At 53.2% G+C, this 25,465-nt stretch overlaps 2 protein-coding genes and 1 non-coding gene across 5 annotated transcripts in view; 1 reads left to right on the top strand and 2 right to left on the bottom strand.

Annotated features, from left to right (window-relative positions):
• Nucleotides 1-10,694, bottom strand: part of CFAP74 (cilia and flagella associated protein 74) — a 103,519-nt gene extending 92,825 nt beyond the window's left edge. The window contains exons 1-3 of the mRNA XM_055583793.1: nucleotides 10,656-10,694; nucleotides 10,383-10,539; nucleotides 10,103-10,182 (exon numbers count right to left, since the gene is read on the bottom strand). Coding sequence (XP_055439768.1) covers nucleotides 10,103-10,182; nucleotides 10,383-10,539; nucleotides 10,656-10,694 — 276 coding nt within the window. The remainder of the gene's footprint in view (nucleotides 1-10,102; nucleotides 10,183-10,382; nucleotides 10,540-10,655) is intronic.
• TRNAV-CAC (transfer RNA valine (anticodon CAC)) lies at nucleotides 7,909-7,981 on the bottom strand. The gene has a single exon. It is a non-coding gene; the product is annotated as a tRNA-Val (tRNA).
• A 3,679-nt stretch (nucleotides 10,695-14,373) lies between the features above and the next one.
• On the top strand, nucleotides 14,374-25,065 carry GABRD (gamma-aminobutyric acid type A receptor subunit delta). Of its 3 annotated transcripts, none has more exons than XM_055583624.1 (10): nucleotides 14,374-14,547; nucleotides 20,033-20,145; nucleotides 20,450-20,517; nucleotides 20,603-20,823; nucleotides 21,883-21,965; nucleotides 22,596-22,733; nucleotides 23,353-23,508; nucleotides 23,698-23,921; nucleotides 24,234-24,349; nucleotides 24,675-25,065. In XM_055583624.1, exons 1-10 carry the CDS (start codon nucleotides 14,483-14,485, stop codon nucleotides 25,027-25,029), a joined length of 1,539 nt encoding a protein of 512 aa, XP_055439599.1. In that variant the 5' UTR covers nucleotides 14,374-14,482; the 3' UTR covers nucleotides 25,030-25,065. The 3 variants fall into 3 exon arrangements, with proteins under 3 accessions (XP_055439599.1, XP_055439601.1, XP_055439600.1); XM_055583625.1 differs by having other exon boundaries at nucleotides 14,438-14,547; nucleotides 19,717-20,145; XM_055583626.1 differs by having other exon boundaries at nucleotides 24,234-24,809.
• Nucleotides 25,066-25,465: the final 400 nt, after the last annotated feature.

Below are 25,465 nucleotides of genomic sequence, written 5' to 3'. Positions count from 1 at the left end.
ACCAGTAGGAGCTGGTTGAGGTCCAGCTGCACTGCCAAAGGCTGGGAAAGGTACAAGGACCATTTCTGTGTTCTGCCCCAGAGTGACCTGTGGGCAGAACACATGGTTAACGGGAAAACACTAAGATACTTTACATTATAAGGTAACATTACAATGGTTGCCAACCAGGCACAGGAGGGTCAGCAATAGAAACTACATTTCTCTAAATGTGCTCATACATTTGACTTGGAACTGTGTAATTACAAAACCCAAAATATAACAGAGAAAAAACCTCCCAAGATTTGCAAACAAATAGATGTAAAAGGAAGAAACTAACTATGTCAGCTTGGTGGCTTAACCAACAGAAAAGGATAATTTCAAGTGACTTTAAAACCCAACAATCTTATTGTACATATCTAATAGACTGTATCGGAGAAGGCAATGGATTAGAGAAGGAAATGGCAACCCACTCCAGTGTTCTTGCCTGGAGAATCCCAGGGACAGGGGAGCCTGGTGGGCTGCCGTCTATGGGGTCGCACAGAGTCGGACACGACTGAAGTGACTTAGCAGCAATAGACTGTATACTAAAGACAAAAAGAGTTGCAAAGAAATCTTAAATTGTTTCCAGTGATCCTGGTGTTTGTAATAATATTGATGCTGTTATTCTGGAACTATATAAAGTGGAGTAAAACAAATAAGTAGCATAGTAATATTCAGTTCAGTTCAGTCGCTCAGTCGTGTCTGACTCTTTGCAACCCCATGAATCACAGCACACCAGGCCTCCCTGTCCATCACCAACTCCCAGAGTTCACTGAGACTCACGTCCATCGAGTCAGTGATGCCATCCAGCCATCTCATCCTCTGTCGTCCCCTTCTCCTCTTGCCCCCAATCCCTCCCAGTATCAGAGTCTTTTCCAGTGAGTCAACTCTTCACATGAGGTGGCCAAAGTATTGGAGTTTCAACTTTAGCATCATTCCTTCCAAAGAAATCCCAGGGCTGATCTCCTTCAGAATGGACTGGTTGGATCTCCTTGCAGTCCAAGGGACTCTCAAGAGTCTTCTCCAACACCACAGTTCAAAAGCATCAATTCTTCGGCGCTCAGCCTTCTTCACAGTCCAACTCTCACATCCATACATGACCACAGGAAAAACCATAGCCTTGACTAGACGGACCTTTGTTGGCAAAGTAATGTCTCTGCTTTTCAATATGCTATCTAGGTTGGTCATAACTTTCCTTCCAAGGAGTAAGTGTCTTTTAATTTCATGGCTGCAGTCACCATCTGTAGTGATTTTGGAGCCCCCCAAAAAATAAAGTCTGACACTGTTTCCACTGTTTCCCCATCTATTTCCCATGAAGTGATAGGACCGGATGCCATGATAGTAATATTATGAACCATTATTTTTCACTTGACAGAACAGGTATAAATATAAAATAAATGGAAAAACCTATAATGCTGGAATTGGATATGAAATATTAGTATGAATTAATATAATTTAAAAAATATATTTCTTAGCTTTGTCCTCTAAAAATGTCTAGAACTATTCAATATGGTACCCACTGGACACATGTGGCTATTTAAATTTAACTGAATTAAAGTTAAACATTTGGACAAATATTTATACACTTATGTTCACAAAAGCACTACACATATCACAATAGCCAGAAGCTAGAAATAACCCAAATGTCCATCAATGGATGGCTAGACAAATGAAATGTGATAGATACATATGGTGGAATGTTACTGAGACTTTGAAAAGAATGAAATTCTGACACCTGCTACAACATGGATATACCTCCAAGATGTGATGCTGAGGGAAACATGGCAGTCACAAAACAACAGGTATTATTTGTTTTCACTCATATGAGATACACAGTCAAGTTTAGAGAGACAGAGAGAAGACTGTGGTTGTCAGGAATGGGGTTAGGGTGGTGAAGTCTGGGGTAAGTGTTTAGTGGTGACAGAGTTTCAGTCTGGAAAGATGAAAGGTTCTGGAGGTAGACTGTGGTGATGGCTGCACCACAAAGTGAATGCACTTCCTGCTGCTGAACTGTACACTTAAAAGTGGGGACAGGGGTACTTTTAGGTTTTGTATATTTTACTTTTTTTTTTTTTTTTGGCCATGTCTGGTGCTAAACTAAGTCACTTCAGTCATGTCCCACTCTGTCCGGCTCTGTAGAACAGCAGCCCACCAGGCTCCTCCATCCCTGGGATTCTCCAGGCAAGAACACCGGAGTGGGTTGCCATTTCCTTCTCCAATGCATGAAAGTGAAAAATGAAAATGAAGTCACTCAGTCATGTCCAACCCTCAGCGACCCCATGGACTGCAGCCCTCCAGGCTCCTCCATCCACGGGATTTTCCAGGCAAGAGTACTGGAGTGGGGTGCCATTGCCTTCTCCTAGTGATAAATAATCCACCTGCCAATGCAGGAGACGCAAGAGATGTGGGTTTGATCCTTGGGTTGGGACGATCCCCTGGAGAAGGAAATGGCAACCCACTCCAGTATTCTTGCCTGGAAAGTCCCATGGACAGAGGAGCCTGGCAGGTTACAGTCTGTGGGGCTGCAAAAAGTTGGACACAACTGAGCGACTAACACATGCATGTTATGGGATCTTAGTTCCCTGAGCAGGGATTGAAAAAGAAATGCAAACTTTCTTTTTTTGCAAAAAAGGGATCGAAAAAGAAAATGCAAAAGGGCAAAATGGTTTGAGGAGGCCTGACAAATAGCTGAGAACAGAAGCTAAAGGCAAAGGAGAAAAGGAAATATATAAGCATCTGAATGCAGAGTTCTAAAGAATAGCAAGGAGAGATAGAAAGCCTTCCTCAGTGATCAATGCAAAGAAATAGAGGAAAACAATAGAATGGGAAAGACTAGAGATCTCTTCAAGAAAATTAGAGATACCAAGGGAACATTTCATGCAAAGAGGGGCACAATAAAGGACAGAAATGGTATGGACCTAACAGAAGTGGAAGATATTAAGACGACATGGCAAGAATACAAGAAGAACTATACAAAAAAGATCTTCATGACCCAGATAACCACGATGGTGTGATCACTCACCTACAGCCAGACATCCTGGAATGCAAAGTCAAGTGGCTCGATGTCGGGAGCCATGTTAGGCATTACTGACAAAAAGGAGGCACAGCCCCAACCCCCTCCCCTCATTCCACAGGCACGCTCCTGGGATGAAGGAGTTAGGTTTTGTGATTCTGACTTGTTCTTTCCTTTCTTCGGTTGAGTTGGCTGGAAAGAATGTTAAGGTGTTTATTGTTCTTGAAAGAAGCATGAGAAAGCACAAAGCCTTCTGCAGTTGTGCCCAGAAAATAATCTATAAAGTAACCATTGACATTAGTTCAAGGATTTTTAAAAAGAATGTCCCAGGATGAGCACGTAGGCTGCAGCTTGAGGCCATGGGAAGGATTGTTACCTGAGACCTGTTTGGGAGGGAAATATTTATGGCAAAGGAAGTTTGCTGAGTTTAGGTTTTAGGAATAATTAAGAATAGTTAATTAAGAATAGTTAGTTAAGACGGCATCAGAGAGCAAACACACTGAAACCATATTCACAGAAAACTAGTCAATCTAATCACACTAGGACCACAGCCTTGTCTAACTCAATGAAACTAAGCCATGCCCATGGGGCAACCCAAGATGGGCAGGTCATGGTGGAGAGATCTGACAGAATGTGGTCCACTGGAGAAGGGAATGGCAAACCACTTCAGTATTCTTGCCTTGAGAACCCCATGAACAGTATGAAAAGGCAAAATGATAGGATACTGAAGGAGAAACTCTCCAGGTCAGTAGGTGCCCAATATGCTACTGGAGATCAGTGGAGAAATAACTCCAGAAAGACTGAAGGGATGGAGCCAAGGCAAAAAGAATACCTAGCTGTGGATGTGACTGGTGATAGAAGCAAGGTCCGATGCTGTAAAGAGCAATATTGCATAGGAACCTGGAATGTCAAGTCCATGAATCAAGGCAAATTGGAAGTGGTCAAACAAGAAATGGCAAGAGTGAATGTCGACATTCTAGGAATCAGTGAACTGAAATGGACTGGAATAGGTGAATTTAACTCAGATGACCATTGTATCTACTACTGCGGGCAGGAATCCCTCAGAAGAAATAGAGTGGCCATCATGGTCAACAAAAGAGTCCAAAATGCAGTACTTGGATGCAATCTCAAAAACAACAGAATGATCTCTGTTCGTTTCCAAGGCAAACCATTCAATATTACAGTAATCCAAGTCTATGCCCCAACCAGTAACACTCAAGAAGCTGAAGTTGAATGGTTCTATGAAGACCTACAAGACCTTTTAGAACTAACACCCCAAAAAGATGCCCTTTTCATTATAGGGGACTGGAATGCAAAAGTAGGAAGTCAAGAAACACCTGGAGTATCAGGCAAATTTGGCCTTGGAATACGGAATGAAGCAGGGCAAAGACTAATAGAGTTTGGCCAAGAAAATGCACTGGTCATAGCAAACACCCTCTTCCAACAACACAAGAGAAGACTCTATACATGGACATCACCAGATGGTCAACACCGAAATCAGATTGATTATATTCTTTGCAGCCAAAGATGGAGAAGCTCTATACAGTCAGCAAAAACAAGACCAGGAGCTGACTGTGGCTCAGACCATGAACTCCTTATTGCCAAATTCAGACTTAAATTGAAGAAAGTAGGGAAAACCACTAGACCATTCAGGTATGACCTAAATCAAATCCCTTATGATTATACAGTGGAAGTGAGAAATAGATTTAAGGGCCTAGATCTGATAGATAAAGTGCCTGATGAACTATGGACGGAGGTTTGTGACATTGTACAGGAGACAGGGATCAAGACCATCCCCGTGGAAAAGAAATGCAAAAAAGCAAAATGGCTGTCTGGGGAGGCCTTACAAATAGCTGTGAAAAGAAGAGAAGCAAAAAGCAAAGGAGAAAAGGAAAGATATAAACATCTGAATGCAGACTTCCAAAGAATAGCAAGAAGAGATAAGAAAGCCTTCTTCAGCAATCAATGCAAAGAAATAGAGGAAAACAACAGAATGGGAAAGACTAGAGAGCTCTTCAAGAAAATCAGAGATACCAAAGGAACATTTCATGCAAAGATGGGCTCGATAAAGGAAAGAAATGGTATGGACCTAACAGAAGCAGAAGATATTAAGAAGAGATGGCAAGAATACACAGAACTGTACAAAAAAGATCTTCACAACCCAGATAATCACGATGGTGTGATCACTGACCTAGAGCCAGACATCCTGGAATGTGAAGTCAAGTGGGCCTTAGAAAGCATCACTATGAACAAAGCTAGTGGAGGTGATGGAATTCCAGTTGAGCTATTCCAAATCCTGAAAGATGATGCTGTGAAAGTGCTGCACTCAATATGCCAGCAAATTTGGAAAACTCAGCAGTGGCCACAGGACTGGAAAAGGTCAGTTTTCATTCCAATCCCAAAGAAAGGCAATGCCAAAGAATGCTCAAACTACCGCACAATTGCACTCATCTCACACGCTAGTAAAGAAATGCTCAAAATTCTCCAAGCCAGGCTTCAGCAATATGTGAACCATGAACTTCCTGATGTTCAAGCTGGTTTTAGAAAAGGCAGAGGAACCAGAGATCAAATTGCCAACATCTGCTGGATCATGGAAAAAGCAGGAGAGTTCCAGAAAAGCATCTATTTCTGCTTTATTGACTATGTCAACGCCTTTGACTGTGTAGATCACAATAAACTGTGGAAAATTCTGAAAGAGATGGGAATACCAGACCACCTGATCTGCCTCTTGAGAAATTTGTATGCAGGTCAGGAAGCAACAGTTAGAACTGGACATGGAACAACAGACTGGTTCCAAATAGGAAAAGGAGTTTGTCAAGGCTGTATATTGTCACCCTGCTTATTTAACTTATATGCAGAGTACATCATGAGAAGCTCTGGACTGGAAGAAACACAAGCTGAAATCAAGATTGCCGGGAGAAATATCAATAACCTCAGAAATGCAGATGATACCACCCTTATGGCAGAAAGTGAAGAGGAACTCAAAGGCCTCTTGATGAAAGTGAAAGTGGAGAGTGAAATGGTTGGCTTAAAGCTCAACATTCAGAAAACGAAGATCATGGCATCCGGTCCCATCACTTCATGGGAAATAGATGGGGAAACAGTGGAAACAGTGTCAGACTTTATTTTTTTGGGCTCCAAAATCACTACAGATGGTGACTGCAGCCATGAAATTAAAAGACGCTTACTCCTTGGAAGGAAAGTTATGACCAACCTAGATAGCATATTGAAAAGCAGAGACATTACTTTGCCAACAAAGGTCCGTCTAGTCAAGGCTATGGTTTTTCCTGTGGTCATATATGGATGTGGACTGTGAAGAAGGCTGAGCGCCAAAGAATTGATGCTTTTGAACTGTGGTGTTGGAGAAGACTCTTGAGAGTCCCTTGGACTGCAAGGAGATCCAACCAGTCCATTCTGAAGGAGATCAGCCCTGGGATTTCTTTGGAAGGAATGATGCTGAAGCTGAAACTCCAGTACTTTGGCCACCTCATGCGAAGAGTTGACTCATTGGAAAAGACTCTGATGCTGGGAGGGATTGGGGGCAAGAGGAGAAGGGGACAACAGAGGATGAGATGGCTGGATGGCATCACTGACTCGATGGACATGAGTCTCAGTGAACTCCGGGAGTTGGTGATGGACAGGGAGGCCTGGCGTGCTACAATTCATGGGTCGGACACGACTGAGCGACTGACCTGATCTGATCTGATCTGAGGAATAGTTAAAAGCCTTTTTAGGAGATAGTGAGCTTAGGATACTAGGGGCAAGCGGGATTTAGAAAGATAAGAAATAAACTGAGGAATGTGGTATGCGGCCCAGACATAAGCATGAGTTACAATGTAATCACAAGTAAACAGGATTCTGAGAGAATCCCTGAAGCAGGAACTCTGCTTGAAGGTCAACAATGAGACAATAAATCTGGGTGAGGGGGAACTGAAAATATAAAACCGCTGTCTAATGCTTTTGTCAAAGTATAAAAGAAGACCTGATGCTTGAAATAAACATGTAGTCCCATACCTCGAGTCAGAGGCTACATCATTCTTCACCGACACCGCTCATCCCTTCAGGCTGATTCCCTGGCTGATGGAGCTGGACTCTGGCAGGCCTTAGGAAGCAGCATGAACAAAGCTAGTGGAGGTGATGTAATTCCAGTTGAGCTATTTTGAATCCTGAAAGATGATGCTGTGAAAGTGCTGCACTCAATATGTTAGCAAATTTGGAAAACTCAGCAGTGGCCACAGGACTGGAAAAGAGCAGTTTTCATTTCAATCCCAAAGAAAAGCAATGCCAAAGAATGTTCAAACTACTGCAAAATTGCACTCATCTCACACATTATAAAGTAATGCTCAAAATTCTCCAAGCCAGGCTTCATCAGTACCTGAACTGTGAAATTCCAGATGTTCAAGCTGGTTTTAGAAAAGGCAGAGGAACCAGAGATCAAATTGCCAACATTGGTTGGATCATCGAAAAAGCAAGAGAGTTCCAGAAAAATATCTACTTCTGCTTTATTGACTATGCCAAAGCCTTTGACTGTGCAGATCACAACAAACTGTGGAAACTTCTGAAAGAGATGGGAATACTAGACCACCATGCCTTATGAGAAATCTGTATGTAGGTCAAGAAGCAACAGTTAGAACTGGACATGGAACAACAGACTGGTTCCAAATCGGGAAAGGAGTACGTCAAGGCTGTATGTTGTCACCACATGTGTCCCACATGCCTGCTGCCAAAAAGCCAAAACATAAAACAGAAGCAGTATTGTAACAAACTCAGTAAAGGCTTAAAAACTGGTCCACATAAAAAAAAATCTAAAAAAGGAATTTAAAAAAAATGTATTTATTTATCTGTGCCAAGTCTTAGTTGTAGCATGTGGGATCTAGTTCCCTGGCCAGGGATGGAACCAGGGCCCCTTGCATTGTGAGTGCAGAGTCTTAGCCACTGGACCACCAGGGAAGTCCCTGTAAACTCTATTTCAATAAAGCTGACTAAAAATAAAACAAACCTAGATAACCGTCTGCATCTACTGGACCACACATGACCTGGCTTCTGCCTACCTTGCTCTACAACCCTTACTCCCTCCCTCCCAGACCCACTGGCCTGGCCTTGCTCCTGCCTCAGGGCTTTTTCATGTTCCATTCTCTGCCCAGAACACTTACCTGGCTCTGGATGGGGCTGCCTTTTCCTCCAGAAGGGACAGAATAGAATCCAACCCTCAGCTCAGATGTTACCCCTCAGGATGGTCCTCCCTGTCTGGACTGCCCACCCTCCTCATTATTTTTATCATTCTCCTCATTATTTTTACCTTTCTGAGATTCCTTCCCAGCATGCATTATACTTGAAATGATCTCTTTTGTCTGTTTTGTTGTTGCTGTTTAATCGCTAAGTCATGTCCAACTCTTTGGGACCCCATGGACAGCAGCATGCCAGGCTTCCCTGTCCTTCACTATCTCCCAGAGCTTGCTCAAACTCATGTCCATTGAGTCAGTGATGCCATCTAACCATCTCATCTTCTGCCACCCCCTTCTTCTCCTGCCCTCAATCTTTCCCAGCATTAGGGTCTTTTCCAATGAGTCAGCTCTTCTCGTCAAGTGGCCAAAGTATTGGAGCTTCAGCTTCAGCATCAGTCCTACCAATGAATATTCAGGGTTGATTTCCTTTAGGATTGACTGGTTTGATCTCCTCGCTGTCCAAGGGACTCTCAAGAGTCTTCTCCAGCACCACAATTTGAAAGTATCCATTCTTCGGCACTCAGCCTTCTTTATGGTCCAACTCTCACATCCATACATGACTACTGGAAAAACCATAGCTTTGACTATATGGACCTCTGTTGGCAAAGTAATGTCTCTGCTTTTTGATATACCATTTGTCACTTGTTTGTTTACTCACGATTGTCCCTGTTCTTCCTCCTAGAAGACAAGGCCACTAAAGGCAGGGACCTTTTATATCTTATTCAGGCCAAACATCTAGACCAGTACTTCACAGAGTCAGATGAATAATTCCTTAAATGGTTAGATTTGGGTTAAATGAATATCGACCTGTGTTGGGGCCTTTCTTGAGGAAGTTTAATCAAAGCATCTATATATCAAGTGTAAAAAAGATTACAACAAACCTCCTGCTTTTATTTCTCCAACATCCTACCCAGGGGATCACCATGTCAGAGCAGAGAGGGGCTCAGGGAGCCAGGTCGACTTCCTCAGGGAGTCTGGGGAGCATGGCTGCCTGCCATCTGGGACACTGCCAGCAGACCCTTCAGGACTTTCACATTGATTCAGTCTTGCCGTGCGTGCCATGCTAAGCTGCTTCAGTTGTGCCCAACTCTGTGTGACCCTATGGTAGCCTGCCAGGCTCCTCTGTCCATGGGATTCTCCCGGCAAGAATACTGGAGAGGGTTGCCATGCCCTTCTCCAGGGTTTCTTCCCGATCCAGGGATCAGGCCAGCCTGTCTTATGTCTGACCTGCATTGGCAGACGGGTTCTTTACCACTAGTGCCACCTGGGAAGCCCTCGATTCAGTCTTGCTGGCCCCTAAAGCTGAGTCTCACTTGACAGGCAGCCCTTTGTCGGTAGTGTTAATCTGTGTTTAGTGTTTTCCATCAGGTGAAAGAATCACCACTTTAAAAAACATAAAATAGGAGAATAGAATTCTGACTTCTCCTCGTTACATGTGAGCAATTGTACTTGGACATCTATTTACCTTGTGGAGAAAAAACTCTCTAAATGGCCAAGTTTGATCACTTATTGGTCCTCAGGGCCCCGATGACTAAAAGCAGCCATGAAACCCAGCTTCCTCATGCATCCTTTGTTTGAGTAGACATTAATCTCAGGCTGCTGTGAGGATTTTGCATGTGGTCCTTTCTGCCAAGTAGTTTCTGCTTCTCCAAATGAATGAATTCCATCTGGAAATCATGGGATTAATAATGACACTCTAAGCTCAGAAATATTTTTCTGTGTCACTGCCATTTCCTCTATTTGGTGCATTTTCCCAGGAAAATAATAAAACAGCGTCACCAATGTATCAAGCAGGGATTTTAAAATTAGCAAGTACAGTTTCCCCTCCTGGGTCCCCATGACTCACCTCTACCTCCTGAGGCCCATCCTGCTGCTGCAAGGGACTCAGGCCAGCTCTCTGCCAAAGCTCTGGACTCGGTGCCATGGCTTCCCAGACATTGAGAGCAAGCAGCAAAGTCATCACCCCAAAGAAACAGAGCAAAAACAGGAGCAGGCTGAGGATCTCAAGAGTCAAGCAGACCCCAAACCACACCTCCCAGCTCCCTAGACACTACCCGTGGTCTTGTCACCCAGAGAAGTGTCGAGTTGGTGACCCTGGGGCAACCACGGAAGCAGAGTTTCCATACCTTCTAGGGCCAAGTGCGTGGTGCCCCGCTCTGCACCATATGGGGAGAACAGAACGCCTCCCTGCATGGAACAGGAGGGAGGGACCGAAGCTGACACCCTGAGCCTGTAACCAGAGCGCTCTGCATGCATCATCCAGCCAAGAAGCTGCTGTGTTACCTGTGAAATAAAAGGAAGGGGAGAGTGTGGGTGAGTTAACTGGACCCACAGGGACCACAGGCCTCACCATTCGGGCTTCCTGTTTATTCCTGTCTGCAGGCATGGACACCAGGTGCCTGACTGGTCTCCATGTACAGACACAGGGGTGGGACCATTGCGTATCTGGGCGAAGAGCACAGACCTCATCTGAAGTGGACAGAGGCCCTTCATCTGATTGATTTGGAGAGTTTCAGCACAGTCAGACATGGTGTGTGAAGTTCTACTTCCCCTCTAAAAAAAATCACAAGAATGAATAAAGATGGGGAGAACCTACACTATTTTCCAGAGAAGGTGCGAGAGCCTGAGCTCATATAAATTAGACTTCTGTCTTTAGTGAAGACAGTCTATTGAGATTCTTTGTAACAGGATCAGCCATGTGGACTTGTGCTCAGGACACCCATCGCTGAGCAGTCCCTCCTTCAGCAAATGAATAAAACAAAGCCGGGAGAAGTTACTCCCTGAGGCCACACAGCCATTTAGGAGCAGGACTGGGACTAGTTCCCAGACCTCTGACTTGGGGTCATTTCCTGAATTATCAAAAAGGGGGGAGAAGTGGACTGTTAGCACTTACCGGGGGCTTGCCTCAGCAGCAGGCCGACCACCCAGCACTGAGGTCCTGGTTTCCTGACCTTTAGGAGGGCTGCCTGAACAGGCTTCCTTATCCTAGGGTGTCTGGAGCTTGTCTGGGTGAAGCAGAAGAGGAGGCTGGGGAGACCAACATGGGGCACATCATGGGCTGTGACTGAGGTTCGGGAGTGTGACTAAGTGATTCTTGAGGAAGGAGCAATGAAACTTCTCATTCTTGAGATCCAAGCTGAAGCCAATTAGGGGCATGGAGAAGGCAATGGCAAGCCACTCCAGTACTCTTGCTTAGAAAATCCCATGGATGGATGAGCCTGGTGGGCTACAGTCCATGGGGTCGCCACGAGTCAGTCGCGACTGAGCGACTTCACTTTCACTTTTCACTTTCACGCAAAGGAGAAGGAAATGGCAACCCACTCCAGTGTTCTTGCCTGGAGAGTCCCAGGGACGGCAGAGCCTGGTGGGCTGCTGTCTATGGGGTCGCACAGAGTCGGACACGACTGAAGCGACTTAGCAGTAGCAGCAGCAGAACTGGAATAAAGCTTGTAGACTTTGAGGGAGAAATTTTGATTTAAGGTCAGTGAACAGTGGGCACCCCAGGAGGAGGTGGGAGGGAGGTGCGGTGTCACAGGGCCTGTGGGTGTGCTGGGCACTGCTTGACCTCTTTCTCTAGTCCTGGCTTTGAGTCCTGCTTCCTCCTGGGCTCGAGGAAGAAAAGGCAATTGCTGTTTATTTTGTTGTTGTTGTTTTTTAGACTGCACCATGCACTCCAGTAGCTTCCCTAGTGGCTCAGATGGTAAAGAATCTGCCTGCAGTGCAAGAGACCTGTGTTTGATCCCTGGGTTGGGAAGATCCTCTAGAGAAGGGAATGACCACCCACTGCAGTATTCTTACCTGGGAAATTCCATGGACAGAGGAGCCTGGCAGGCTACAGTTCATGGGGTCACTGAGTCGGACACAACTGAAGTGGCTTAACACAACATACATGCAGCATGTGGGATCTTGTCTCTCCACCAGGGAAGAATCCCCCAACCAATGCACTGGGAGCATAGACTCCTAACCAGTGGACTGCCAGGCAAGTCCCAGAAGACATGCTGCCCAGCACCCTGAGCTACAGCTGAGATGCCCGTGCAGGGAGTTCTCCAGGGAAAGCTCAGTATTAATGTTATGCCTCAGATAATAGAGGAGCATGTAGAAAACGGCAATAATGTGGTTCACTCTGAACCAACTGAATCAGGTGATTCAAGGCCAGCAATATTTCTCAGAGGCCCTCAGCACCTGGATCTTCTCAGATCCAAGAAAAGAGTGTGACAGGATATATGACCAGTGCAAGTTCAATGCGTGAAGCAGGGCACCCAAGGCTGGTGCTCTGGAACAACTCAAAGGGACAGGGTGGGGAGAGTGGGAGGGGGGTTCAGGATGGGGGGGACACATGTATACCTGTGGCCGATTCATGTTGATGTACGGCAAAAACCATCACAATATTGTAGAGTAATTATCTCCCAATTTAAAAAAAAGAAAAGAGTGTGACAGGGAGCCAAGCACAAGAGCCAGAGCCTGGACCAGCACGAAGTCCAGAACTTGGCGCTGTGCAGCCCCGAGCAGCCCTGAGCAGGTCTGACCACACCCGCTGTGCTGGTTGTCATTGACTCTGAGCCTAAATTTTCCCACAGTTATTAAGCACCTATCATAATAGAGGCTGTTAGACCCAAGGGCTGCTTTGAAGAAGCAGACAGACAAGATCTCGATCCAGAGGAGGAATAAGGAAAAGGATCCGCTCTCCACACTTTCTGTTGGATTAATTTCTCAACTTCCCATCAAGCCTGTGGGAGGACACATGGGAATGTGTCCAGAGAAGCATCCAGGACACCATAACAGGCACAGTAGGGCAGCACTTCCAGGTCCCAGAAGATCCTCCCAAGAGGTGGGGTTGGGGGGCGGGGAGAGGCATTTATGCTGGGACCTGTCTGCCTGTCTTAGGTCTGGGTGGCTTTAAGAAAGAAAGCTGAGTGGGTCTCAGCTTTGATCTGTGGCCCTCAGGACTGGAAATTCCCAACAATGAAGCCCTTTCTACCTCCCTCCACTCCACCCCTACTCAGGCCAAGTGTCCACAGTCACCCACAGGACCCAACCCACTGCCAGACCAGTTTGCCCAGTTTTAAGATGAGGTGGTTGGACAGCGTCACCGACTTGATGGACATGAGTTTGAGCAAGCTTTGGGAGTTGGTGATGGACAGAGAAGTTGGTGACGGACAGTGCTGCAGTCCATGGGGTCGCAAAAAGTCGGACAGGACTGAGTGACTGAACTGCAGGAGACGCTCACTTCCGGTTGTCAGATGATATCCAGTCCAGAAGTTAATGGACGAGACCAAACCATTAAAGTCTGTGGTCAGCTTTGGGGGGAAACTGCAGAGCTTTATGTTGAGAAGAGTCATCCTAGAGAATTCGAGGCCTTGGCCTTCTCAGCAGGTCCGTAGGGGTGGGGGTGGGGATGGGGTGGGGTGGGATGGGGGCGTCAGCTCGTCAGAGCCGGGCCTTCCGCTTGCCCGGCATGTGGGCGGGTGTGGTGGAGCTTGGCCCAGACAGGCGGAGAAGTCAAGTCCTTGCGTCCGGCGACCAGCGCGGGGTTTTGGGTTTTGACTGCAGAACCGCGGGCAGCGGAGCGGCAGCACGGCCACCCCCGCTCCGCTCACCGCCCACCCAGCCTAGGTGGGCCAGGCGCAGGCCTGAGGGTTTTGGAAGGAGCTGCGCGTGTTGGGGGGAGGTATCTCGTCCGGTGGAAGGTGGAGGCTTCTGAGGCGCTGGGACCCTCGTCACCCCGAACCTGCTCCCGGGGACCGTGACCCAACAAATAGCCGACCTCCAACTTTTCCCAGGGCGGAGGTCCTGCCGCGCCCGTCAGTCCGCAGGCATCTGGCCGGCAGCGGGAGGCCGCGTCCACGCGGGTCTTTCGCCTGGGTCGCCTCCGGACAGACGCGCGGAGGGACCGTTTGTGGTCGACAAGGGCAGTGGCGACCGGACGGGGCGTGCCAGACCCCCCGGGGGACCGCGGCCCTCGGGGAGGGGCTGGCAGAGGGGGCAGGGCGCGGCAGGCGGGGCTGCCCGAGCTGGGGGGCGGGGCGGCCGGCGCGGGGGGCGCGGCCCGGTTCGGGGCGGGGCGGCTCTGGGCTCCGCGCTCCGTCCGCCCTCGCTCCCGCGCCGCGCGCCCTCCCTCTCCACCCGCCTGTGCCGCCGCCGCGGCAGCCGGCGAAGCAACTTCCGAGCGCCCGCGACCGCCGGACCCCGGCGCCGCCCCCGGCCCAGCGCACCGCCAGCCGAGGCCATGGACGAGCTGGCCTGGCTGCTGCCCCCGCTCCTGCTGCTCTGCGCGCAGCACCGCGGCTCCAGGTGAGCGAGAGCCGGTCCGCCCTGCGGCCGCCCTCGGTGCGGATCCCGCGCCGCCGCGCCCGGGCTGCGAGATGGAGCCCCGCGCGAACCCTGGTCTTCAGGGCCCCGGTCTGTCCCCCGCCCACCGGTTCCCACCGTGTCTGCCCCCATCCCCTCCTCCACGACTCTCCCAGCGCCGGCCCTCCTCTCTCCAAACTCGCCGCGACGATGCCCTTGGGCGCGGGCAGCGGCGTGTTCTAGGTTCCGGCTGCCCCGGTGCTGTCCGCCGTCCCGGTGCTGAACCCGGCCGCGGGGCCGGTCGAGGGCGTCACAGCAGCTCTCCGTTCCTCCCCAGCCGGGGCTCTCCTGCTGAGCTCGGGTTCCTCGGCCCCGGCCGCCACTTGGCCGGTCCCTGGCTGGCTGGTGTCCTTCCAGGCGCGGCTTGAGCGCTCAGCATGGAAGAAAGGAGGGGTCCTGAGAACACGGGGAGCAGGTTGTGCCCCTTCCCCTGACAGCATCGCTCCCCGCAGCAGCTTCCGTGCAGCTAGCAGTCTGGGGTGGACACGAAGGCGCGTCCTCATAGCGGGTCTGGTTGTGGGTCTCCCTTCTGGGGCCATTTCAAATGCCACCCAACTCTAGAGAATGCGAGTGGGGGAGCCAGCTGCCCTTGGCAGGAGAGAGACTCCAGATTTCTCCTTAATTCTGTCAGGAGAGCGGATGAGGCGCCCTGTCTGCCCTAGAGAGGGCAGCGGCTAAGAAGAAAGGTCCCTGTGCTGGGGCTCCCTCGCTGGCTCCCAGGGCCAGTGCAGTCCCAGCTCGCTTTTTGCATCTCTGCAGGCTGGACTTGATGTGGGCCCCGGGTCACCCAGTGTCCTGAGCACTGAGTCTGGTCACCTTTGAGGGGCCCTTTTGAAAATCAGCTGGGTGCAAGGACTGCAGAAAAAGCAGAGCAAAACCAGCTCTCCCCATCCCTTTCCCCAGCATTCCAGACTTTGTGGTCAACCAGCTGATGCCCCAGACTTTAAAAGCTAGAAATGGTTGAATGCTGACCTGTGTTTTGGCTGTAGGTGCTCGGTCAACATGTAGCATGGCTCTCTGTGTGTGTGGTCACACCTTCCTTGTTGCTGGGTTGGTGTAGAGTCAGGAGGGCCTGGGTCTGGCTGGAGAGGCAGACATCCCACTGAGGTCACAGGCAGTGTTGATGTGGCCCCCGTCCCATGCCTTGTTTTTATCAAGCCCGATGGGCCGTTCTCCTCTCTCTTCTTCTGTTTCATGGTCCCAGGAAGGACAAAGTGTCCTGGTGTGGCCATGGGCAGATGTGCTGGGAGCTGGGGGGGGGGGGGGGGGAGGGGTCAGCTGCTGGCTCAAGCCTTCAGTCTTGTAGCCCCAGTTCTGAAATACAAGCTGCTCTGAACTCCCAAGTCTTTACCCAAGTTTGACACCGAAACTCACCTGGCAGCAAAGCCTGCCCTGCTCATTTTATCTTTATTCATGCTACTCATGGGGCATATTTACATGTTTGCTGTTGGAAAATTCTCCAAATACCTCTTTCCCCCAACCAAGTCCATAAGTGCCTCATATCACCCTTCTCCAGTCTACAGTGTTCTGAACTCTGGCCCCATCTGGATCCTAGGTTGTGGGGTGAGGGGGACCTGTCTGCCTGCAGGAAGGCTGAGGCCCCAGTTGGGACAAGAACCTCCAGGCTTTGGGGGCCTTCGTCCATTCAGGTCTCCTTTCCCATCTGCTCTGTGTCCCTCCACTCGAAAACGAGAGGAACAGTGTCCTCACTTCCTTATCACCTCCTGCCACCGGGGCACTGTGGGGGTGGACCGTGGGGCTGACGGAAGGGCCTCTCTGCTGCAACTACTAAGCGAGATCCCAGGGTTTCTGGTGGGATGAGAAGGGGGTGAGCCTCACAGACTTTGTGTGTTGGGTCAAGGCCATGCGTCCCTGAGTTTGAAGGTCGGCTCACACAGCGGCCTCCTAAGCTTGCCGGCTGCACACCTGAGTGGGTGGCCTCCCCAGCTGCTGGCACCTCCGTCTCCCTGGAGAAGCTGCGCCTGCGGCTCCTGCCCGCCTTCACCTCCGTGCGAGCATCGTGGTGTTTGCCTTGGTAACTGAGGTGCCAGCACGGTGGTGGCTGCTCTAGAAGCAGAGCTGTCAGGGATCTGTGGGCTCGTGTGTGCACAGGGGAGGCTCCTGGGGGGCGCCTGCTGCCTCGCTCAGCTACGCCCACCTTCCCTTCCAGTCCCCAGGGGCACAGGCAAGTGACGGGCTGGGCTCTCTCTCAGGAGAGAAGAGAGGAAAGTGAAGCCAGGAGAGGGTGGGGCCTGGCTACACCAGGGGTAGCCAGGGTGGAAACGGCCTGTGATTTCAAGGCACATGCTTCGTTCAGGAGCTTGAGCCTGGTGTGTCTCTGAGCTCTAGGCCAGCGCCGGCCAGACCCCTTCTCAGGACAAGGTCAATGTCCCTTCTTTCTAACTCCATGCAGAGCTCCCAGCAGTGGAGCCGGTTCCCGGCCCACCCCCACTGACTGCCTGAACCAGTGGAGGTGGGCGGGGTCCTCCGGGACTCAGAGTAGCACAGTCCTCGGGCCGCCCCAGCCCCCACATTCCTTGATGGCTGCAGAAATACCCATCCTCATCCCAAGTGAGATGTGACCCAGGGGAGCCTGCTCCCTTCTCATCCCTGGAGACGGCAGAGGCTGACTGGGGTCCTGACACTTTCTGGTGAGCTTCAGGGGGGTGCTACCCTTGACCTTGCCTCTGTGCCCCTGAGTGGATGTGGGGGCCCTGGCCAAGGGCAGGTGTATCCACCTGTGTGCCAGCCTGAGCTCAGGAAGGATGGCGTCTCCTAACAGCCTGGCTGCAGGTAGGCCAGCCGCTATGCAAGATGGCATCTGGGCCGGTCCAAAAATAAAGCCTTGTTCAATCCCTTCATATCCGACCTTCAGGGTGACCTCCATTTGCATTTTTAATTGTGCTTTACTAGGGATCAGGGCTTCAGTTAATTCTGTCTTTTACTTTGTCACCAAAGAACCTGCCCTGTGCACACGCCCCACCCAGCCTTGCCTGGAGGGACCCCGTGGGCCTGCAGGGTGGGACAGGCTTCGCGGGGCTCACTAGCTGAGGACCTCCTGTCATAGTCAGCCTCCCCACAGGCACCCGGCCTGGTGCTTCCCAAGCCCCCGGCAGCCCCCAGGGCTTCTTGAGCCCACCTCTGTGGATGGCTTCAGGGCTGGTCCAGTGGGTTGCTCAGCCCCACGGACTGCATCCGAGTTTGCTCCCAGCCCCTCTCTTCCCCCACTCCCCCACCGTTGGTCTGGACTAGGCCCCTTCCCGTCTCCACGGCCTGGCCAACTCAGCCCAGCTTCCCCCACCTCCACAACAGGCCCCCAGTTTATCTCCAGGACACTCCCCAGCCCCTCCCTCACCAGTACCAGTCCCCCCCTGCCACCCCCCCCCCCCCCCGTCCATCCCTTTCCACTCTCTGCCCAATGCCTCCTGCCGCCCTCCAGGCCCCTCCCAGGGCCCCCCATGTGGAGTCCTGCCTCCCACCTCTTCCCATCCCCGAGACTCCCATTCTCTCTCTTTGAGCTCTGATGTCACTTTCCCCAGGGGGCCGGTGGGGGGTGGCTGTCCCTGTCTCCCCAGTCAGAGGACTCCTGACCTCACCTTTCAGTGACTCTGTTCACACTCACAGCCCTCAAGTTGTCACCCCTCATGGACACTGACCATGCTGGGCTTGACCCACAACTGCCCTTGCCTGGCTCAGCCACATCCCTGGAGTAGGGCGGCACCGAGGGTCTCGCCTGCCAGATGAAGGGTGGATGAATACAGGAGTGACCAGGCAGCTTCCTGCAGGGCCAAGAGCAGGACCAGGAGAGGGATGGGGTCAGTGGAAGTGGGGGGAGTCAGCTTGAAGACACGGGTATGGTCAGAGTTAGGGCTGGAGAAAGGAGTCGGGGCAGAGGGCAAGGTCTGGAGGGTGAAGCAGGCTTCTAAGGGGAGATGGGAGAGGAAAGTCAGGAAGCACTGGCAGCCTGGGGGTGCTGGGGTGAGGGCAGAGCTGGGAGGGGTGGGCAGCAGCCCTGAGGGGGCCCATTGGGGCCAGGGGTCTTCTCAAGGTGGCCAGAAGGGCCCAGAGTGGGGACCCAGGCATGCGGCCACACCTGACTCGGGGACAGGGGGGAACAGCCTCAAGGCTCCTTGCAACCTTCATCCAGACCTGGCCAGTCATGTTCCCTCTCCCCTGGGCTGTGGCCAGGCTCTGGCCAAGGTGACCAAGAGGCCTTCTCTGCTCAAGGGGAGGGAAGTGACTCAGACGGAAACTCGAGGGTTGCTCCTAAATGTCCCTCCTCCTTCTGGCTGTCCAGTTTAGGAGAAATACCACTCCCCCACGGTGGGCCAGAATAAGAGGGGGGTCTGAGGGTCCCATGGCTGCTGTAACAGTGGCTGCAAGCTGGAGGATGTAACAGGAATTTATCCTCCAGTAATTCTGGGGCCAGGAGTCTGAAGCCAAGGTGTTGGCAGGGCTGGGAGAGTCTGTCCATGCCTCTCTCCAGTCCCTGGGAATGCTGGAGTCCCCCATGTCCCTTGGCTTGTGGCCTCATCACTCAGACACCCGCCTCTGTGGGCACATGGCTTCTCCCTGGACGTCTATTTCCTCTTCTTGTAAGGATATTCATCCTGGATTTAGAGCCCACCTAGTCTAGCATGACCTTATCATAATTAATAATGTCTGTTAAGTCCCTATTTCCCGTTAGGGTTCCATTCTGGGGTTCTGGGTAAATATGAATCTGGGGGGCACTGTTCCCAAGAGGATGGGTGAGCAGAGGAGAGGTGGGCCAGCAGAGCCATTGGGACATCCGGCAGTCAGCATGTCCAGGCCACAAGATGCCTGTGTGTGTGGGTCCCTGTCTGGCATCCCTAGGGACAGATATCACCAGCACTGGCTGACGGTAGGGTTCACCTGAACCAGCGGACACGGCCTACATCTGCTCCGGGGTCAGGCTGAGTCCCAGAGGCACATGGTAATTTAGGGACTTCTGGGGCCTGCCTAGGAGGGGACAGAGCTGGAAGCCAGACTATGGCCTCCCCACAAGCCCCAGCCCGGCCCTGGATCTCTCCCTCTCCCAAGCCCTTAGCCTCCTGGTCACACATTTTTTTTTTCTCCCATCACTTCCTACAGGACACTTGGCCCTCAGAGCTGAACGAGAAGCCATGTGCTCTTTGTGGGGTCCCCCAAGGCCAACTTGTTGAGGAACCCCAGAAGTGGAGGTGCATGCTGGTTATGGAGGGAGGCTGGGGCCTCTGCTTGACCTGGCATCCACCCTCAGGGCCGGGGTGAGGGGGTGGGGGAAGAGGTCAAAGAGTCCCGGGTCCTGCACCTCCAGGGGTCCCTGTGTCCCCGGAGGGCCTTCTCCCTGTCCACTCCTAGCCTAGCTGCCCAGGACAGGCTCTGTCCCTGGTGCCCTGCCTGTGAGGAGCGGACCTTGCGTTTCCAGGGCAATGAATGACATTGGCGACTATGTTGGCTCCAACCTGGAGATATCCTGGCTCCCCAACCTGGACGGCCTGATAGAAGGCTACGCTCGCAACTTTCGGCCTGGCATTGGAGGTGAGAGTGGCTGCCGGACTCGGGCAGACCCTGGGTGTGGCCATGATGTGAACCCTGCTGGGCTCTGGGCTGGGGCAGACCCTGGGTCCCCAATAGTGCATCAGAGCACCAGTCCCCAGGAAGCCAGCTGGGAAGGTGAGTCTGCTCAGGCCTGGGCAGATCTGCACCAAGACAGCCTCCCTGCCAAGCTCCCAGCTGTCCCCTGTCCTGCCTGTAGGGGCATTTGCTGGCCTGGTCGAGTTCTCGGGGATGCTGGGGCCTGGGCTCAGCCCAACCTGCCTCCAACCCTGCTGTTTCCTCGCAGGCCCCGCTGTGAACGTGGCACTCGCCATCGAGGTGGCCAGCATTGACCACATCTCAGAGGTGAACATGGTAGGTCCCGTCAGCACCCCGGCCCTGCCCCGGCTGTGTGTCCCCGGGAGCGGAGGGGCTGACGGCCGGGCCTCTGTGCCCCCAGGAGTACACCATGACGGTGTTCCTGCACCAGAGCTGGCGCGACAGCAGGCTGTCCTACAACCACACCAATGAGACCCTGGGCTTGGACAGCCGCTTCGTGGACAAGCTGTGGCTCCCGGACACCTTCATCGTGAACGCCAAGTCTGCCTGGTTCCACGATGTGACAGTGGAGAACAAGCTCATCCGGCTGCAGCCTGACGGGGTGATTCTCTACAGCATCCGGTGGGCTGCCCGCGAGCGCCGCTGGGAGCTGGGGGTGGGGTTGGGGGGACGGGGTGGTATTTATATCCCCAACAACCAGCAGCTGTGCAGGAAGCAGAGGTTGCTGGCCAGCAGCCAGCACAGGCTGCTTTTTGGCTAACACGTGCCCTTTTCTTTTTAAATTGAGGTGAAGTTCACATAACACCAAATCAAGCATTTAAAAGTGAACAATTCTGTGATTTTAGTACACTCCCCACGGAGTGCAAACACCACCTCCAGCCAGTTCTAACACACTTCACCCTCAAAAGGAGACCCTGTCCCCCTCAGCAGTCACCCCCTTCCCTCCTCCTGGCTCCAGAAATCGCCAATCTGCTTTCCAGCTCATAGATTTGCCGATTCTGCACATTTCACACAAAATTAATCCTATGCCACGTGACCTATCGTGTTTGCTTTTTCCCACTTAGTGTAGTGTTTTCGGGGTTCATCTGTACTGTAACATTTATCAGAATTTCCTAACTCTATGGCAGAGCCACATTCCGTTGTGTGGACACACCAGTTTGTGTATCCACTCCTCCATCAATGGACAGCTGTGCTGCTGTGGACACACGTGTACGTGTGTTTGTTTGTTTTCTGATACATGCCATTTAAAAGTGGACTTAATCGCCCACATTTTAAAAATCAGGAGATTTACACAAAAACCTAAATTCTCTTGGAAAATCAGCCTTTTTACAGGCTGCAGGGTCAGTGGAGACACCTTGAGGCCATTCCAGTGATAGGCGGGGGGAGGACGCTCAGGGTGGACCTGCATTCTTGGCTCCTGACTTAGGTGTTCTGAAGGATGAGTAAAGTGAACAAAATCCAGTTATTGATCCCTGAAGCAAGACCCACAAATATCTGTAAAGTGGCCAGTTTCTGCCCAGATGTCAGCAGCTTGCTGACAAAACCAGAGGCAGCTTGGCCACTGCCCCCGCAGCAAGGTCCCACTAGCCGTATGCAGGGGCATCTCTGCCGTGAGGGGCAGGGGAGCCGCCGGTGGCCCTAGGCTGGCCTCACCCAGGCAGACTGGCGTTGTCTGGGCAGAATCACGTCCACGGTGGCCTGCGACATGGACCTGGCCAAGTATCCCATGGACGAACAGGAGTGCATGCTGCACCTGGAGAGTTGTGAGTGTGGCTGGCCTGCCAGTGGGAGGGAGAGGTTGCAGGGGGTGGGGGGGGTGCGGGGCAGAAGGCAATGGGGCGGCGGGGCACTGGAGGTGGGGGAAGGGGGCTGGGTGGGGAGGTGGGCAGGGGGTGCTGGGGGGATGGGGTGGGGTGCATGTGGGGGATGGGGGTGGGGCACTGGAGTTGGGGCACTGGGGGAGGGGTGGGCTGGCCTGGGGGTGCGTGGGGGAGAGGACGGGGCGTGGGAGAGGGGCAGTGGGGTGGAGATGGGCAGCAGAAGCATAAGGAAGAGAAGGGAGCAGCCTGGCCCTCCTCCCTTGGGTCAGCGTCCTGCCTGTGACAGCTGGCCCCAGAGCCCAGATGAGACAGATACCTATGTCATTGTCCAGTATGGCAGGCCCTGTGGGCCACCTGGCAAGGGTGGCCTGCACTTTTGCCAGCTCCTCTGGACTTGCCCACCTTTCCAAGGCCCCACGTGTGGCCCCAGGCTCCTTGTTCCCTGTCTCTGTGTATTGAACCCTGGTATAGTCAGGGCAGTCCTGTAGGAGCCACCAGGGGCTGAGGAGGGGAGCTGCAGGGGCTGGGGAGGGGGTGCCAGGCCCTGCAGCCCATCTGCGGCCTCTCCTGCAGACGGCTACTCATCCGAGGACATCGTCTACTACTGGTCCGAGAACCAGGAGCAGATCCATGGGCTGGACAAGCTGCAACTGGCCCAGTTCACCATCACCAGCTACCGCTTCACCACAGAGCTGATGAACTTCAAGTCGGGTAATGTGGTCTCTTCCTGTGAGCCCTGCTGCTGGTTTTCTAGTGTTTTCCATGGGGCCCCTAGTCAGCTCTGAGGGCCCCGAGGTTGTAGCTAGAAAATTGCTGGTCAGTGCAGGCCGTACCTAGCCTAGCTGCTCGGGACAGGCCGCAGTGCAAGCCCGGGTCAAGTTTCCTCCATCTTGCTCCTCGGCCCTTCATTGCTTCCCAGGGTTTGGGGGATATCTGGAGGGGTTGGGGGTACCTGGGGGGTACATTGTCTCCTGGCCTCTCCTGCCCCTTCCCACTCCTGCTGCCCATTCATTGGAGCCAGTGAGCCCAGACTGGCTCTTTCTTGCCACTCAGCTGTGCACGGGGAGGGTGGGGAGAAAGGGGTGGGGGACCGTGCCCTGGGAGGGTCCTGGCGGGCCAGCAGCCACACTAGGCTCTCCTCTCCTTCCTCTGGTGGCCCTGCAGCAAGGCTGACCCTTTCCTGACCCATCAGGCTATTGGGAGGTGGGGACGAGGGCCCTCCTTCCTTTGGAGGCTGGCAGTGGCCCGGCCGCTCCCCCAGCCCTCCTCTCCTGGTGCTGCTGAGGGTGGTGGGCCTGGTGCTGATGCTGTTGGGGGTGCTCTCCGGCAGCCGGCCAGTTCCCCCGACTCAGCTTGCACTTCCACCTGCGGAGGAACCGCGGCGTCTACATCATCCAGTCCTACATGCCCTCCGTCCTCCTGGTCGCCATGTCCTGGGTCTCCTTCTGGATCAGCCAGGCAGCAGTGCCCGCCAGGGTGTCTCTAGGTAGAGGCCCTGGCCTGTCCTTCGAGGAAGCAGGTGGGAGGGTGGGAGTCGGGCCTGGACCCGTCCTAAACACTGGCCCACATCCTGGGGCAGAGGCCGGCTAGGCCAGCCCTGGTAAGAGGAGCCTGACCTGCACTCAGGTTGGGTGGGGTGGCAGGGCTCCAGGGACGGCACCCTCTGCGCCCTCAGGCATCACCACAGTGCTGACCATGACCACGCTGATGGTCAGTGCCCGCTCCTCCCTCCCACGGGCATCGGCCATCAAGGCATTGGACGTGTACTTCTGGATCTGCTATGTCTTTGTGTTCGCCGCCCTGGTGGAGTATGCCTTTGCCCACTTCAATGCTGACTACCGGAAGAAACAGAAGGCCAAGGCCAAGGCCAAGGTCAAGGTTAAGGAGCAGAGGGCTGAGGTGAGGCTGGGCAGGGCAAAGGATAGCCCCTCCCCCAGCACCGCCAAGGGCCAGCATTGCCGGCACGGTGGGGGGCATTTTGTCCTGCGCTCAGCCCGGCCCCCCTCTCTCCTGCTATGTGGAGCCACTGGTTGGGTTGGGGTCCCCCCTGCTGGCTGGGTCAGGGGTCCCCCTGCTGGCCAGGTTGGGGTCTTTCCAGCTGTCTGAGTTGGGTTCCTGCCCTTGCTGTCAGGGTCTGGGTCCCCCCTCCTGGCTGGGTTGGGGTCCCTGCCCCCCGCTTTCTGGTGCTCAGCCTGCCCCCTCCCCATGCAGATGGACGTGAAGAATGCCATTGTGCTCTTCTCTCTCTCCGCTGCGGGCGTTACTCAGGAGCTAGCTGTGTCCCGCCGGCCATGCCGCGTGCCCAGGAACCTCATGGGCTCCTACAGGTCTGTGGAGGTGGAGACAGGGGAGACAAAGAAGCAGGGGGGCCAGGGGGGCCTCCGTGGGCTTCTCAAGCCCATCGACGCAGACACCATTGACATCTATGCCCGTGCTGTGTTCCCCGCGGCCTTTGCCGCCGTCAACGTCATCTACTGGGCCGCATACACCATGTGAGGCCCACGGGGGGCTTCACTGGCCCAGGACCTCCTGGGGGAAGGATCCTGGGCAGCTCTGAGTGTTTCAGAGGAGGCAGGACCACGGGCCAGATGAGATGAGAGGAAAGCTTCGGTCTCGCTCAGCGCTCCCAGGCTCTGACCCCACATTTGCCAGGACCCGGTCTGCAGACACCTCCTCTCCAGCAGCCCAAACGCCTGACCCAGGAGCCTCTGGGTCTGGGCTCTGGGAGCTTCACGTCAACTTGGAGACAGATCCTGACTCAGCGACTGGCTCTGTGGGTCTGGACCAGGGAGGGGGAGGAGGCCGGGTGAGGATGGTGCTCAAGTCTCGCGAGACCATGGGAAGGGCATTCCTGGGCCTTGGGTCCCAGCATGAAATAAAACGGAGCCTTTGGCCATCCCTCACATTGTGGCTGTGGCCTCCTCTCCTGGGGCCTGCACGGCCCTCCTCCACTGTGGGCTCCACAGGTTTGGGACAGAGGGGCTCCGGGTTGAGATGTAGGGGCTGAAGGTGTCCCTGGGGTTCATGGTGAGGTGCCACCATAGTGCCTTCTGAACGTGGTGATGGGACAACAGTGGCCACCGAGTCCCCACAAATGCCCAGCCCCTCCCACCTCTGCTGCCACCAGGGACTCAGGGTGACAGGGCCACTGCTCTTAGAAGGGCTCCAGGTGCTCCCACACCAGAGCAGAGCAGGCTGTCACACTGGAGGGAACAGAGGCAACCGTGGGGAAGCTGTGGGTGAGCTGTCTACTGAAGGTTGGGAATGCAAGGCCCAGGGCCCTGCTATGATCAGGTGGCAGCCAGGCCATGACCCCACTGGCCTGAGGTGCTCCCCAAGCCACCTTGAGGGGTGGCGGTGACTTTGTGGGAATCAGAAAGGGTGCCTGCTGGGCCACCTGCCCTCAGCCAGCACACGTGCCCAGGATGTGCAGTGTCCCCAAG

This window comes from Bubalus kerabau, chromosome 5 (genome assembly GCF_029407905.1).
Source record: "Bubalus kerabau isolate K-KA32 ecotype Philippines breed swamp buffalo chromosome 5, PCC_UOA_SB_1v2, whole genome shotgun sequence".
NCBI lineage: Eukaryota > Metazoa > Chordata > Mammalia > Artiodactyla > Bovidae > Bubalus > Bubalus kerabau.
Note: the sequence above shows the minus strand (reverse complement) of the source record. Positions and strands in the feature narration are given on the sequence as shown.

Coding starts and splice junctions, on each gene's coding strand:
- GABRD (XM_055583624.1), top strand. CDS start 14,483: ATGGACGAGCTGGCCTGGCTGCTGCCCCCGCTCCTGCTGCTCTGCGCG. Junction 20,824..21,882: donor GTGATTCTCTACAGCATCCG/GTGGGCTGCCCG, acceptor TTGTCTGGGCAG/AATCACGTCCACGGTGGCCT. Junction 23,509..23,697: donor GCCCGCCAGGGTGTCTCTAG/GTAGAGGCCCTG, acceptor CTGCGCCCTCAG/GCATCACCACAGTGCTGACC.